This window comes from Mizuhopecten yessoensis, unplaced genomic scaffold, assembly GCF_002113885.1.
Source record: "Mizuhopecten yessoensis strain PY_sf001 unplaced genomic scaffold, ASM211388v2 scaffold11125, whole genome shotgun sequence".
Lineage (NCBI taxonomy): Eukaryota > Metazoa > Mollusca > Bivalvia > Pectinida > Pectinidae > Mizuhopecten > Mizuhopecten yessoensis.
The window spans coordinates 920,174-935,999 of NW_018408892.1; the positions used below are offsets into that span (position 1 = coordinate 920,174).

At 38.6% G+C, this 15,826-nt stretch overlaps 1 protein-coding gene across 7 annotated transcripts in view; it reads left to right on the forward strand.

Annotated features, from left to right (window-relative positions):
- LOC110466242 (E3 ubiquitin-protein ligase HERC2-like) overlaps window positions 1–15,826 on the forward strand; it is a 107,613-nt gene that overhangs the window by 87,815 nt on the left and 3,972 nt on the right. For all 7 annotated transcript variants that reach the window (XM_021522639.1, XM_021522640.1, XM_021522641.1 and 4 more), the window contains 15 exons: window positions 1,375–1,500; window positions 2,611–2,882; window positions 3,551–3,749; window positions 4,162–4,376; window positions 4,909–5,086; window positions 5,398–5,521; window positions 6,588–6,717; window positions 7,953–8,092; window positions 8,512–8,607; window positions 9,136–9,428; window positions 9,781–9,864; window positions 10,665–10,806; window positions 11,152–11,346; window positions 11,458–11,592; window positions 12,204–12,366. In XM_021522639.1, the coding sequence (XP_021378314.1) occupies window positions 1,375–1,500; window positions 2,611–2,882; window positions 3,551–3,749; window positions 4,162–4,376; window positions 4,909–5,086; window positions 5,398–5,521; window positions 6,588–6,717; window positions 7,953–8,092; window positions 8,512–8,607; window positions 9,136–9,428; window positions 9,781–9,864; window positions 10,665–10,806; window positions 11,152–11,346; window positions 11,458–11,592; window positions 12,204–12,366 (2,492 nt within the window). The remainder of the gene's footprint in view (window positions 1–1,374; window positions 1,501–2,610; window positions 2,883–3,550; window positions 3,750–4,161; window positions 4,377–4,908; window positions 5,087–5,397; window positions 5,522–6,587; window positions 6,718–7,952; window positions 8,093–8,511; window positions 8,608–9,135; window positions 9,429–9,780; window positions 9,865–10,664; window positions 10,807–11,151; window positions 11,347–11,457; window positions 11,593–12,203; window positions 12,367–15,826) is intronic.

Consider the following 15,826-nt stretch of genomic DNA (forward strand, 5'->3'; position numbering starts at 1 on the left):
AAGATATAACATAAGTGAGATTAATAGATCTTCGTTATCAATACAATGAAAGAAAATTTCCGATCCACAGGTTAGTGTTTAGGGTCAAATAACATGAAAATGGAAATTATAATATTTATGTTTAATATAACGTCAGATTGCTTCAATACCACTGGTCATCTTGGGTACAATCGCGTATCCAGTTGAACCGGTTGAACCTGTAAAGAAAACGACGCGCACAGATATAAACCGAGGCTGACCTCAGGAAAATTTGGCGCGTGCAGAATTAGGGGTCAAGACGTACCTGACCGAAACTAAAATGCTGACTATTGCCAGTTTGCGTTATTTCTTTCTAAAACAATGTCAAACCACATGTAGTTTTTAGGTCACCTGAGCTTTAGCTCAAGTGACCTATTGCTATCCGTTTTCGTCCGTCGTCGTCCATCGTCCGTCGTCCGTCGTCCGTCGTCCGTTAACATTTTACATTTCAAACTTAAAGTCAAGTTCTGCTGGGCCGATTGAACTGAAAGTTGATAGGAATGATCGCCTCATGGTCCTGACAAAGTGTTGTTATTTTTCGGGTCGATCAGAAATCCAATATGGCCGCCACGGCCGCCATTTTGAAAACCTATTTCAAACTTAAAGTCAAGTTCTGCTGGACCGATTGAACTGAAAGTTGGTAGGAATGATCGCCTCATGGTCCTGACAAAGTGTTGTTATTTTTCGGGTCGATCAGAAATCCAATATGGCCGCCACGGCCGCCATTTTGAAAACCTATTTCAAACTTAAAGTCAAGTTCTGCTGGACCGATTGAACTGAAAGTTGGTAGGAATGATCGCCTCATGGTCCTGACAAAGTGTTGTTATTTTTCGGGTCAATCAGAAATACAATTTGGCTGCCATGGCCGCTATTTTGCTACTAAGTTCTAATAGGCCGATCTCACTTAAAATTGGTCTAGGAATGATCAGCTCATGGTCCTGACAAAGTTAAGTTAACATTATACTATTTTTTACTCAAATTGGTACATATTTCAACAACAAAAATAAATACTATAGACTCAGGTGACCGTTAAGGCCCATGGGCCTCTTGTTAAGATACGTTATGTAATTCAGTGGACAGATGAAAGAAGGGCATGCATACTATTCTTGATACACTGTTTTTTATTCTCCGAAACTGTGCATTTTTAGCTCTGCTTATAATAGAACGGTCCAAGTGCATTCGTTTATCGTGGAATATTTCTGCGCCACACGTACCGTTTCAACCAGGATACGCGAATGTAGCCCTTGTCATAGCAGTTAATATGTTGTCAGTTGTAAATGAGCATGCCTATATGATCGGCCTAAATAATTATTTGATGGAATAAAAAAAATCCTGACTATGTGAATGATGTTGCAGTCTTTGAGTGGATCATCGTTAGCGTCGCTGGTGAAGGGGTTACCTGAGGCTCTACAGCGCCAGTATGAGTACGAGGACCCCATCGTCCGCAGTGGTAAACACCTCATGCACAGCCCATTTTTTAAGGTAATTAAGATTTACATAATTATATCATTAAAATAAATCTTGCAAATTTCTTAATTTTCATGTACACATATTTTTCGGGTTTATGCTTTAAACATCTTGCCCTATTCCTGGTTACTCAAATCTCTTATTCAGCTTTCATGAAAGCTTGATTGTGAGTACTTGTATAGTAATATTGACTCGAGTTTACACATACAGTGAAAACCCGCTTATTATGATATTCTATTTGCCAGAGAAAAATATCATTATAACCGATATCATAATAACCGATCTAGCTGTTTTCGACCATTTTTATGTTGTCTGAACCAGAAGTGAGATGCCCTATATTAATCAGGCATAGATTGAAGTGGAAACATGGAAAAAATTAATACAAACTGATAAAGTAATATTTGAAATAATTTGTTCATTGTTATCTATATCAGCGTGTTGGAAAAATTCGAGGAGATTTCGTTTTACCGTCGTTATGATCAGTACATAAATTCTACTTTCACTTTCAAATAACTTCGAGCATGTTCCTTAGAACTATCTTAATGCTACATCCTAGCTAACGATATCGTAATGTTACAGTCAATAGGATGAAAGAAGTGATATAAATAGTCAGGATTTACCTATTTTGCATATGATCTCTTGTATCAAGGATGTTGATTGTAAGCATAACACCATATAAGAAAGTAGCCATCAAACCTACATGTTTAATAGTATTCTACAATGGATTTGAATTTGTGAAAGAAACAGTACTAGTAGTAGATAAATATCTACTGTCTTTATAGCTCTGAATGAATCTGTACAAGATCATTGAATTTTCTGGACCAAAATCCACAAGATGGTTGAATTATCGGGAAACAAATTCACAAGATAACTGAATTCTCTGAATGAATTATTAAAAATATGATTGATTCCCAGAATGAATTTCACAATTTATTTGAATTCTGTTGAATATCAATTAATATTTAAAAGAGAATTGAATTTTCTGCATGAACGCTAAAGATGATTGAATTCCTTGAAAACATATTTGAAGTTTAATTGATTTACGATAATTACCACATACACATAGAAGCCGTGAATATTTCATTGAGACTTTTGACCTTGACTGACGTTTTCACCTGTGTGTAGGTCCTGGTGGCATTAGCCTGTGACCTGGGACTGGACAGTCTACAGTGCTGTACGGAGGCCCACAAGTGGGTGTGGTTTCGCCGCTACTGTGCAGCAGCCCGCGTGGCAGCAGCGATGGTGCAGAGGACGGCCTTCCCACCAGTCTTTCTAGAGGAGGTCCGCAAAAAGATAAAAGACATATCTGGTGACGGAGAGGAATTCACAAAGGCCCACGAGCTACACACCGTCTTTAAACGGGAAATGGACGAACAGTTGCTTCTATGGCTAAACAGGTAACTAAAGAATATGGAACTTTCACAAAGCTAAAAGGCATTTTGGCTCTTTCGATTTTGGATGGATGGATGGATGGATGACGGGTTTCGCGCCTACATGAATCCGCCCTTACGGGTTTCATCTCACTGACGGAAGTCAGTGCGATTTTAATTATTTTGTGATTTTATATTCTGATATTCTAAGTAAATAGTTTGGTATCGTGAACAGCACATCTGAGTGATTTTTGTGAAAATATACTACAATAAACCCGACTTTCAATTCCTGAATTCAAGACATTATGTTATATTGGACCGAGTTTGCGATCCCCTAAGATTGAGACTTTTGTCTCTGTTTTTCATTATGATCTTGCAGTGTGTTTTTCCTGACCAAACGACATTGTCTTCTCAGACCAGATGATAGACCAGATGATTCAGACCCAATGTTGGTGGACTGATTTCGCTGTATTGTATTACCCAGTAGTGTTTTTAAACTTTCATGGCTTAAATGTTTAGACACTATTGAAGTTGATCTGTCACACAGAACCTATATGTTCTGGGAGAGGTCCTAGTAATTAGTTGTAAGAACTTGTGCCCAGTCCCTTTGACTATTCAGTGTCAATAAAATATGTTTAAATGGATGTTAAAATTCCGCTTTTCACATTATTTAACTTGTTTTATGTCCAACCTAGGAAACCAGAGGACTGGACGCTCTCCTGGGGAGGTAGCGGCCAGATTCTTGGCTGGGGTCACAACCACAGGGGTCAGCTGGGCGGAGTTGAGGGGGCAAAGGTCAAGTTACCAATCAGCTGTGAGTCTCTGGCCAATCTCAGACCAGTGCAGCTAATCGGAGGAGAACAGACATTATTTTCCATCACAGCAGAGGGCAAGGTATGTGTGCTACTGTGGCAGGTTTTTTTTGTTAAATTGTGAAAGTTCTCTAAAATCATATTTACAGTTCTTGTACCATGCTTTAATTCACTATTAACATCATTTGTAAGTACGTTCAAAATGTCCAACTTCGGACCTGCAATGGGTTGATTAAAGAGGCCACATCTGGAAGTTAAACTACAGCAATAAATGGGATTATTCTGAAAAGTAATCATTATTTTTAGAACTTCATTGATATAATGTTATTTGATAAAAGAAATTGTTTACTCACTAGAAGTTTTGAAGATGCAGAGTATTTATTTTTGAAGATTATCAGGCCAATCAAATGAAATAATTATTATATGATAAATATTTTCAAGCGTTCGTTCAGTTTATATACATGTACTAAGTTATCTACTCTATTTCTGAATAGGTGTATGCCACAGGTTATGGAGCGGGTGGCCGCCTTGGGATTGGTGGCACTGATTCGGTGTCCAACCCTACACTGCTGGAGTCCATACAACACGTCTTCATCAAGAAACTGGCTGTGAACTCGGGAGGCAAACACTGCCTAGCCCTGTCTGCAGAGGGGGAGGTGTACTCCTGGGGCGAAGGAGAGGACGGCAAACTGGGACATGGAAACAGAAGGTACCATACTGAATTGTCGCAAGAAACCCACCTCTTCTGTAACTTATTAACAAAAGACTCAAAATTAACTGTTGTTTGTGCATAGGGTCTACTGCAACTGGGACACTTTACTTGTCTTGGATATGCAAAGCCCTGCAGTGTACAAAAGTTGAGGTTAGCTCTGTGTATTTCTGAACATTTTGTAGTGGTGAGGTTCCTTTGTGATGGCAGTACATATAATTCTTGTGAAAGTTAAAGTAGAATTTGTATTCACAAAAGGTATCATGCAGAGTGAAAGATAAGTTCAGCTTAATAGCTCAAACAACAGTGAATCCTTGATAATTGAGCTTTCTTTGTTCCATATACAAAAGTAGGTTATTTGTGAGATGGCTTGACTACTGGGTAACTTTTATGAAAAGAAAAGGGACCTTCTGTCTGCTAAAATAGACTGGATAGAGGAACAACTAGATAAGATGATTAGTGGTGCCTGGAATAACGAGGCTCTGCAGACATTGTTCATTTTTAAACCAGACCTGTTTTCTTGATCCCTCAGTCCGTGTGACCGTCCACGTGTGATTGAGTCTCTGCGAGGTAAAGAAGTGGTAGACATCGCAGCAGGTGGGGCCCACAGTGCCTGTATAACCTCCAGTGGGGAGCTGTACTCGTGGGGCAAGGGGCGCTATGGACGGCTGGGCCACGGGGATAGTGAGGACCAGCCCCGCCCTAAACTGGTAAGTACACAGGGAAAATGTTTATACTGATAACAAACAAAACCATGGTTTCGTTACAGGGAATGATTAGGAAGTTAGGAGCTCATGAACTGCTACTCAAAATTTTTGTAATTTTCAGCACTAGATGTTGTTAAATGGTCTTTGTGTGCTTATTTTCGAATGGAATAACATATGATATATTATTAGAGCACTTGTGTAAGAGTATTTATACTGATAATAATAATAATTTTAAAAAAATACATTATTTATTCCAGTGTCAAAATAAATTGTTTCTCAGCTATTCAGGGTATTGAATATTGTTTGATTGACAGGTAGAGGCAATGAAGACACACCGTGTAATAGACATGGCGTGTGGAAGTGGCGATGCCCAGACACTCTGTATCACAGACGACGACAATGTCTGGTCCTGGGGCGACGGTGACTACGGCAAACTGGGTAATTAGATTACTGATTGCCATAGTGAGGGATCATATCATGTTATTTAAGAATATTTACATTTCCACTGCACAGAGCCTAGATGTTTCTACTGGGCCCAATGTATGTTATTTCCGTATAACATGCATTGGGCTATTGTGACGTCGCTATGCATATGATGTCATAACTGTAACGTTGGAGATTGCACTGCTCCGCTGTCAACTGGTGGCTGTTCTCTGTATGGATTTACCCTGACGTTGAAACGAGTTCAGACTAATATTATGTCTTTATTTCTGCGTGAACTGTAAGTTAATCAACATAAAATGTAAATATAAGTATTGGTTGTCATATTTTTGATATGCATTGGTGTGTAACATACATTGGCTTACCTACATATTTAACATGGTGCGCTAGCGCAATATGTAGGTAAGCCAATGTATGTTACACACCAATGCACATCAAAAATATGACAATATAAGTATCGGTCAGCTTTGTTACTTGTAATCACTGTGTTATGCCATGCATGAAGAGTTTGATATTTGACCTACTTACTATAGTGCACAAGAATAAAGGAGATAAAATGTATTGGAACAAAGTTTGTAAAACAGATACTGAAACAAAACCTTACTTGATCTTAAAACAGTTCTGTAGATGTGATCTGATTTATACTTTTATTTCTAATTTGATAACTATTCAACAGTTACGGACATTTATGAGGTCAGTTCACTGTTATATGTGTACCTAAATCACTGGTATTGACAGAAGGCGAAGATATTATATTTGTTTGTTAGCGTACTTGTTCAACACTGACTTGGAGAGACAAGTAAAAGTTTGCTTCTTAACATTTTGCTTTCACTTTAAGTGTTTAAAAAATTCTTTAATAAGAGGATTGTTTGTGATTCAAATGTATGCCTTAACTCATTCACCCCTGAAGACACATTTGAACTCTTCCAATTCAAAGGTTGGAATAGTTAATTATGAAATTTCAAGGGTGAATGAGTTAAAGCAAGATATTGGGGATTTCATTATGCTCTTCCCTGTCTTGTAGTATTTGCATTGCTCTTATACTGTATGTATTCAATTTTAGGACGAGGTGGAAGTGATGGCTGTAAGGTGCCCATGAAGATTGACTCCCTGCAGGGTCTGGGTGTAATGAAGGTCGAGTGTGGCTCACAGTTCTCTGTGGCTCTTACCAAATCTGGAGCTGTGTATACCTGGTGAGTATGGCTACATTCGCGTATCCCGGTTGAAACGGTACGTGTGGCGCAGAAATTTTCCACGATAAACGAACGCACTTGGACCGTTCTTTAAGCAGAGCTAAAAATCCACAGTTTTGGAGAATAAAAAACAATGTATCAAGAATATTATGCCCTTCTTCCATCCGTCCACTAAATTACATAACGTATCTTAAAAATTACATGTGACTTGACATTGTTTAAGAAAGAAATAACGCAAATTGGCAATAGTCAGCATTTTAGTTTCGGTCAGGTACGTCTGGACCCCTCAATCTACACGTGCCAAATTTTCTTGAGGTCAGCCTCAGTTCAGATCTGTACCTGTCGTTTTCTTTACAGGTTCAACCGGTTCAACCGTTTCAACCGGTAACGCGAATGTACCCTAAGTTAACAATATTGCAAGTCAACTGTGGATCACATTTAGCTGTTTTTGACCTCCTATTCACAGACTTTTCTCCTGTTTAACCTGTTGAAATATTCTCTGTCACCCCCTTGGGATAGATGTGACATTAAAATACAGTAGAAAATGATAAGATGATATAACAGAACCAAATAAATATGATGTCAGAATCAGCTTTCTTTCCATGGTAAGGAGCATGGATATTGTTTTGATTCATACTGTGAATAGGATGAGAGACACAAAATCATCACCTACCATTAGGGTATGCCAGAAAAATCTCAACCCTTTGGCCTTTTGGTGAGTTTCTTTATTAGACAATCCTCTGGGTGAGATCTCTTTCTCATTCCTTCAAGGTAGGGGAAGATGCAACATATATACCGATAACTATTAATCATGAGTATAGATCAGATACTTCAATAGTTGTAGACCTGGGCCGCATTCGTTTCTTGCGATCCAAACAGTTGAACTGGTTGGACCAGAGTTATTCATTTTTGAAAATAAGTTCAAACCTAGTAATATAATCTGATGCTGTTTTCAGGCGAGCCTTGACAAAGCCTTGCAAGGCCTGCATAAACATTTGCAGGTCCGCCATGATTTATACCCGAAAATATCACATTTAAAAACACATTAAACCAGATATGTGTAGCCAGATATGTATTGATGTGTACTGTCACGTGAAAAGGGCTAAGGTATGGGCTATATGTATTGAGGTGTACTGTAACATAATATCATGTGACTGCCCAGTATATGGACTTTTACAATTGACAATCATTCTGGCTGTTGATGTGGTGTTATAGCTGTTGGTTTTGTATGTCAGGGGGAAGGGAGACTACCACCGTCTCGGACATGGCACTGACGATCATGTCCGTCGGCCTCGGCGAGTGTCTGCACTCCAGGGCAAAAAAGTGATTGATGTGGCCTGTGGTTCACTTCACTGTGTGGCTTGTACGGATGCAGGTTAGTGAATTTCCTAGTGGCCTTTTGGTGTGACGAGTTATTTTTTCTAGACAGATATTTTCTGGCTATATACTGTACATGCATAAACTTTATTTTTGTACAGATGTGTTAAACCTAAACTAATACATCATATAGAAACACTATTAAAATGTATTGAATATAATCGATCAGAATCGTCAGTTTGGAAATAGGGTAATATCAAAGTTTTACTTTAAACACAAACAATGTACGGATTAACCCTTTCACCCCTATGTAACTTAAGTAGACTGTACCATTCATTGATCTGGATGAGTTCATTATGGTCTACAGTAGTGAAAGGGTTAAACGTTTCACAACGTTTCAAGACTAACTGGTTACTTTTGTCAAGCTATGACAGCCATTGAAATATATATGATAATAATTCAAATTTACCTGTGCAGGTGAGGTGTACACCTGGGGAGATAACGATGAAGGACAACTTGGAGACGGTACCACCAATGCTATACAGAGGCCTCGCCTTGTAGCAGCTCTCCAGGGTAGGTCTTAATGTAATACTAGAGAGTGTTGTGTATATTGTGCCCAGCCCCATTACAAAGTTAGGACATGGTTATATATATAGCTGTCGGTCCATCAATCTATCCAGCTCATTAGCTATGGTACTACACAGATGTTTCAAGTTTGCACACATGGTTTACATTTGGGACTGAAATGCATATACATAAACGTTATGTTAGGAGACCTAACTCATAATGAATTTGAAAATGAGTATCAATGAGTCATGACTTTTATGGAAATTAGCAGGATACAGGTTTGGATGCCATCTGATTATTTCATATAAGTTAAGAAAGTATAGTAAACCCCACATTCCCTGATTCTATCACTGTATGTAGTTTTAATTCCTATTTTATCAATTTAAACTAATCAAAAAATCCCAAATTGGCAATTTAAGACATAAAAATGATAAAATTATCTATTTGAGATGGGAATGGAATTGACATGATCGAGAACTACAGTAACGGACCAATAAAAACTCCCTGAATTACAAACTTTGATTGGTTATTCAGGTAAGAAGATAAACCGAGTGGCATGTGGCTCCGCCCACAGTCTGGCTTGGTCCACCAATAAGCCGGTGAGTGCGGGCAAACTTCCATCGGATGTGCCAATGGAGCACAACCATCTCCAGGGGGTAAAGATTTCTGCTCTGAGGAACCGCCTTGTCCTGCTCCACCACTTCTCAGACCTGTTCTGTCCATCCATTCCGATGTTTGATCTACAGGATCGGAACATGTCCGAGACATTGGATGACAGTGTCCGCGGACTGGACAGTCTGAGAGGTGTCATTGTGTCATCAGCAAAGGTAGGTGATAGAGGTTTGGTCAGGGTGATAGTCGTTGGGGTTTGTGACAGTCAGTAGATCATTGACAATTAAGTCATACAGTGCCATTTTCTTAGTGAGAGTAGCAAGGGTTTGTAATTGTCAACTGAGGATGGTACACTCATTCTTGAATTAATGAAATTAATTAATGAATTAATGAAAATCATAGCAAAGTTAGCAATGGCCTGTTATTGTCAGCTGAAGATGGTACTTTCATTCTTGAATTGAAGAACATCAAATGCAACATGTGTTTCGACAATAATATGATTTCTTCTGCTTTAGAATAACCGAAGGATATACATGTACATGTACTTATGATTCTTATTATCAACAGGAGACAGCCTTCAGGAAGGTGGTACAGGCCACAATGGTACGGGACAAACAACACGGGCCTGTGGTGGAACTCAACAGGATACAGGTTAGTTTGCATTTCATCTGTCTATTTCACATAAGTAAAATCCAAAGCAGGCGATCATGAGCTATTCAGGTCCCTGTTCTTGTTTTCAAATAAATTAGTTTATCAGGGGTTGAGTTATCCAAAGCAGCACAGTGTCAAAAACCAATTTAATAATCGAAGGTTGTCTGGAAGCATCAAATACGTTTTAGGTTGCATTCGCGTATCCCAGTTGAAACGGTTCAGGTGGCACAGAAATATTACATGAAAAAACAAACACACTTGGACCGAACTATAGCCAGAGCTAAAAAATGCACAGGTTAGGAGAATAAATAACAATGTGTCAAGAATTTCATGCTCTTTTTTCACGTATTACATAACATATCTTAAAAACTACATGTGGCTTGACATTGTTTTATAAAGAAATAACGTAAACTAGCAATAGTCAGCATTTTAGTTTCGGCCAGGCACATCTGGACCCTTAATATACGCTTACCAAATATTCCTGAAGTCGGCCTTGGTTCAGATCTGCGCCTGTTGTTTTCTTTCCAAGTTCAACTGTTTTAACTGGTTGAACCGGATACACGAATGGGTTCTTAATACTTTAAAAAGATAATGAGGCAAGATTGTCAAATTGTACACATTTGGTGATCGTGATGCAAGTGGGGGAGATGTTAAACAGCACTTGTATGGGGCAAAGGGTTAAGTCCATGTCCATCTGTTAACCTATAAATGTCTTTACAAATACATACAAAGTCAATAATATTCTGTATAGTCAGTTCCAGTGTAGTGTGCCCTGATTGGTCTCTGTCTGCTTTGTACAGGTGAAGCGGTCAAGAAGTAAAGGTGGTCTGGCTGGACAAGACGGCATGAAAGCAGTGTTTGGCCAGATGAGTTGTAAGCTGGACGTGTTCGGTCAAGACAGCCTGATGCTGCCTCACCGTGTGTGGAAGGTCAAGTTTGTTGGTAAGGTCACTGTACGAAAGGTCAAGTTTGTTGGTAAGGTCACTTTGTATGGAAGGTCAAGTTTGTTGGTAAGGTCACTTTGTATGGAAGGTCAAGTTGGTCAGTAAGGTCACTTTGTATGGAAGGTCAAATTTGTAGGTAATCATTGTATTGACTGATGAGATCTGTTTGACCCATGTTTTATGACCTATTTAATCTCTACCACGTGTCCAGTTTGACCAAGGGGACCTGGTTGACCCCTGTGACCTTTTAAACCCATGCGACTCGATTGAGCTCTGTTTTCTGTTTGAACCATGTGATCTGTCTTGACCTCTGTAGCAGTTTGACCTCTGTGATCTGTTACAGGGGAGAGTGTGGATGACTGTGGAGGTGGATACAGCGAGTCCATAGCTGAAATGTGTGACGAGCTACAGAATGGTTCTCTCCCCTTTCTCATCATGACCCCTAATGGACGAGACGAATCAGGTGCCAACAGGGACTGTCACGTCTTGAACCCAATGCTGAACAGTGTTCAACATATGTCCATGTTTAGGTTTCTGGGTAAGTAACACTCAATTTTTGTTTCAAATTTTGCCATACACAACCGACTGGTGTTGACATGAATCATTGCCAAAATCTGTTCTAACTTATGTTATTGTGTCTGTATTACAGGTGTGTTGTTCGGGATAGCCATCAGGAGTGGGAGTCCCCTCAGTCTAAACATAGCAGAGCCAGTCTGGAAGCAGCTGGCGGGGATGACCGTTACTATAGCTGATCTCACGGAAGTAGACAAAGACTTTGTGCCAGGTAAATAACCTGTGTCTAATACGCAGTAGAATATTAACGTTTACAGAATCAACAAAAATTAAAAATTGCATTCCTAATTATCAAATATTAAATACAAATCTCTAATTCTTTGTAAAATTGTCATGAATATAAGAGTCTTAAAATTGTCATGAATATAAGAGTCTGTCATCCATTAAGTGTCTGATAGTGATTTTCTTTAGAATTGATAGAGCACTATATGAAATTCAATTTAGTTTGATCATTAACTCATTCACCCCTGAAAGCACATTTGAACTCTTCTAATTCAAAGGTTGGAAGAGTTCATTATGGAATTTCAGGGGTGAAAGAGATAAAGATAAAAGGGTCTCTATAAATAGGGTCATCACAACCATTAGGTTTGGAGGGGCTGTATTTAACAGCGGGCAAGTGTTTTTAAAAGGCAAAAGAGCAGTGTGACATTGTTGCAGTTCACATAATTGTCATTCTTGCACTTTGTTACAGAAATCTGTTTCAAATGCCCTTGTATCCAATTAGTCATGATTGTCCACTTTAAAAAAAAAGGATATTTCAACTACTTGATATTAAGATATTGCTTTATGTTGTCCTGTTTAACTCTACTGGATTACTTACAGGTCTGATGTGTATTAAGGAGATGGACAACGCCGCTCTTGTTGCTGCTGAGATGCCGTTCAGTGTGCCAAGCTCTTCAGGACAGGAAATCAACCTCAGCTCAAAATATACACGAATCGCACCAGAAAACAAAGCCGAGTTCATCCGGCTTGCTATCAACTACAGGTAGATACAGGGTATTCTGTATATATACATTGTATGGCCGGGTTTATCTGGCTGGATATCAACTACAGGTAGATATAGGGTATTCGGTATATATACAGTGTATGGCAGAGTTTATCTGGCTGGCTATCAACTACAAGTAGATATAGGGTATTCTGTATATATTTGGCTGAGTTATCCGGCTGGCTATCAACTACAGGTAGATATAGGGTATTCGGTATATATACAGTGTATGGCAGAGTTTATCTGGCTGGATATCAACTACAGGTAGATATAGGGTATTCTGTATATATACAGTGTATGGCAGAGTTTATCTGGCTGGCTATCAACTACAGGTAGATATAGGGTATTCTGTATGTATATGTCCGCGTTTATCTGGCTGGCTATCAACTACAGGTAGATATAGGGTATTCTGTATATATTTGGCTGAGTTATCCGGCTGGCTATCAACTACAGGTAGATATAGGGTATTCTGTATGTATATGTCCGCGTTTATCTGGCTGGCTATCAACTACAGGTAGATACAGGGTATTCTGTATATATACATTGTATGGCCGAGTTTATCCGGCTGGCTATCAACTACAGGTAGTTATAGGGTATTCTGTATATAAACATTGTATGGCAGAGTTTATCTGGCTGGCTATCAACTACAGGTAGTTATAGGGTATTCTGTATACATATATATGTCTGAGTTTATCCGGCTGGCTATCAACTAAATGTAGATAAAGGGTATTCTGTATATATTTGGCTGAGTTTACCTGGCTGGCTATCAACTACAGGTAGATATAGGGTATTCTGTATATATACATTGTATGGCCGAGTTTATCCGGCTGGCTATCAACTACAGGTAGATATAGGGTATTCTGTGTATATATATATGTCTGAGTTTATCTGACTGGCTATCAACTAAATGTAGATATAGGGTATTCTGTATATATATATGTCTGAGTTTACCTGGCTGACTATCAACTACAGGTAGATATAGGGTATTCTGTATATATATATGTCTGAGTTTACCTGGCTGGCTATCAACTACAGGTAGATATAGGGTTTCTGTATATATTTGGCTGAGTTTACCTGGCTGGCTATCAACTAAATGTAGATATAGGGTATTCTGTATATATATATATGTCTGAGTTTATCTGGCTGGCTATCAACTACAGGAAGATATAGGGTATTCTGTATATATATATGTCTGAGTTTATCCGGCTGGCTATCAACTAAATGTAGGTATAGGGTATTTTGTATATATATGTCTGAGTTTATCCGGCTGGCTATCAACTAAATGTAGGTATAGGGTATTCTGTATATATTTGACTGAGTTTACCTGGATGGCTATCAACTACAGGTAGATATAGGGTATTCTGTATATATTTGTCTGAGTTATCCGGCTGGCTATCAACTACAGGTAGATATAGGGAATTCTGTATATATTTGACTGAGTTTATCCAGCTGACTATCAACTACAGGTAGATATAGGATATACTGTATACCTAGCACTTTCTCCTCTTTAGAGGTTCATCAGAGGAACTGTTTATTCATGTTAACAGGACAACAACACAACACAGAAAGTGTACATATATATGGCTGTTAGGTCTGAAGATATCTACCTACTTTGTAATCTCCTATGTATATATTTGGCTGAGTTATCCGGCTGGCTATCAACTACAGGTAGATATAGGGTATTCTGAATATATTTGACTGAGTTTATCCAGCTGACTATCAACTACGGGTAGATATAGGGTTTCTGTATATATTTGACTGAATTTATCGGGCTGGCTATCAACTACAGGTAGATATAGGGTATTCTGTTTATATTTGGCTGAGTTATCCGGCTGGCTATCAACTACAGGTAGGTATAGGGCATTCTGTATATATTTGACTGAGTTTATCCAGCTGACTATCAACTACGGGTAGATATAGGGTTTCTGTATATATTTGACTGAGTTTATCTGGCTGGCTATCAACTACAGGTAGATATAGGGCATTCTGTATATATTTGACTGAGTTTATCCAGCTGACTATCAACTACAGGTAGATATAGGGTTTCTGTATATATTTGCCTGAGTTTATCTGGCTGGCTATCAACTACAGGTAGATATAGGGAATTCTGTATATATTTGACTGAGTTTATCCAGCTGACTATCAACTACAGGTAGATACAGGATATACTGTATACCTAGCGCTTTCTCCTCTTTAGAGGTTCATCAGAGGAACTGTTTATTCATGTTAACAGGACAACAACACAACACAGAAAGTGTACATATATATGGCTGTTAGGTCTGAAGATATCTACCTACTTTGTAATCTCCTATGTATATATTTGGCTGAGTTATCCGGCTGGCTATCAACTACAGGTAGATATAGGGGATTCTGTATATATTTGACTGAGTTTACCTGGATGGCTATCAACTACAGGTAGATATAGGGGATTCTGTATATATTTGACTGAGTTTACCTGGATGGCTATCAACTACAGGTAGATATAGGGTATTCTGTTTATATTTGGCTGAGTTATCCGGCTGGCTATCAACTACAGGTAGATATAGGGAATTCTGTATATATTTGACTGAGTTTATCCAGCTGACTATCAACTACGGGTAGATATAGGGTTTCTGTATATATTTGACTGAGTTTATCCAGCTGGCTATCAACTACAGGTAGATATAGGGTATTCTGAATATATTTGACTGAGTTTATCCAGCTGACTATCAACTACGGGTAGATATAGGGTTTCTGTATATATTTGACTGAGTTTATCTGGCTGGCTATCAACTACAGGTAGATATAGGGTATTCTGAATATATTTGACTGAGTTTATCCAGCTGACTATCAACTACGGGTAGATATAGGGTTTCTGTATATATTTGACTGAGTTTATCCAGCTGACTATCAACTACAGGTAGATATAGGGGTTCTGTATATATTTGACTGAATTTATCTGGCTGGCTATCAACTACAGGTAGATATAGGGAATTCTGTATATATTTGACTGAGTTTATCCAGCTGACTATCAACTACGGGTAGATATAGGGTTTCTGTATATATTTGACTGAGTTTATCTGGCTGGCTATCAACTACAGGTAGATATAGGGTATTCTGTATATATTTGGCTGAGTTTATCCAGCTGACTATCAACTACAGGTAGATATAGGATATACTGTATACCTAGCGCTTTCTCCTCTTTAGAGGTTCATCAGAGGAACTGTTTATTCATGTTGACAGGACAACAACACAACACAGAAAGTGTACATATATATGGCTGTTAGGTCTGAAGATATCTACCTACTTTGTAATCTCCTATAGTAAGGTTACTTATCAGTGTTTTGAAGATTTAAAGAGACATTATAATACACATCATGCAAAGGAACCTTTACCAATAAACTGCACGTGGTCCAGAGTGGCTTCTAATTATACTCCAGCAAAAGGTATAATCTTGGGCTGATTTGGTTTATTCCTTCCA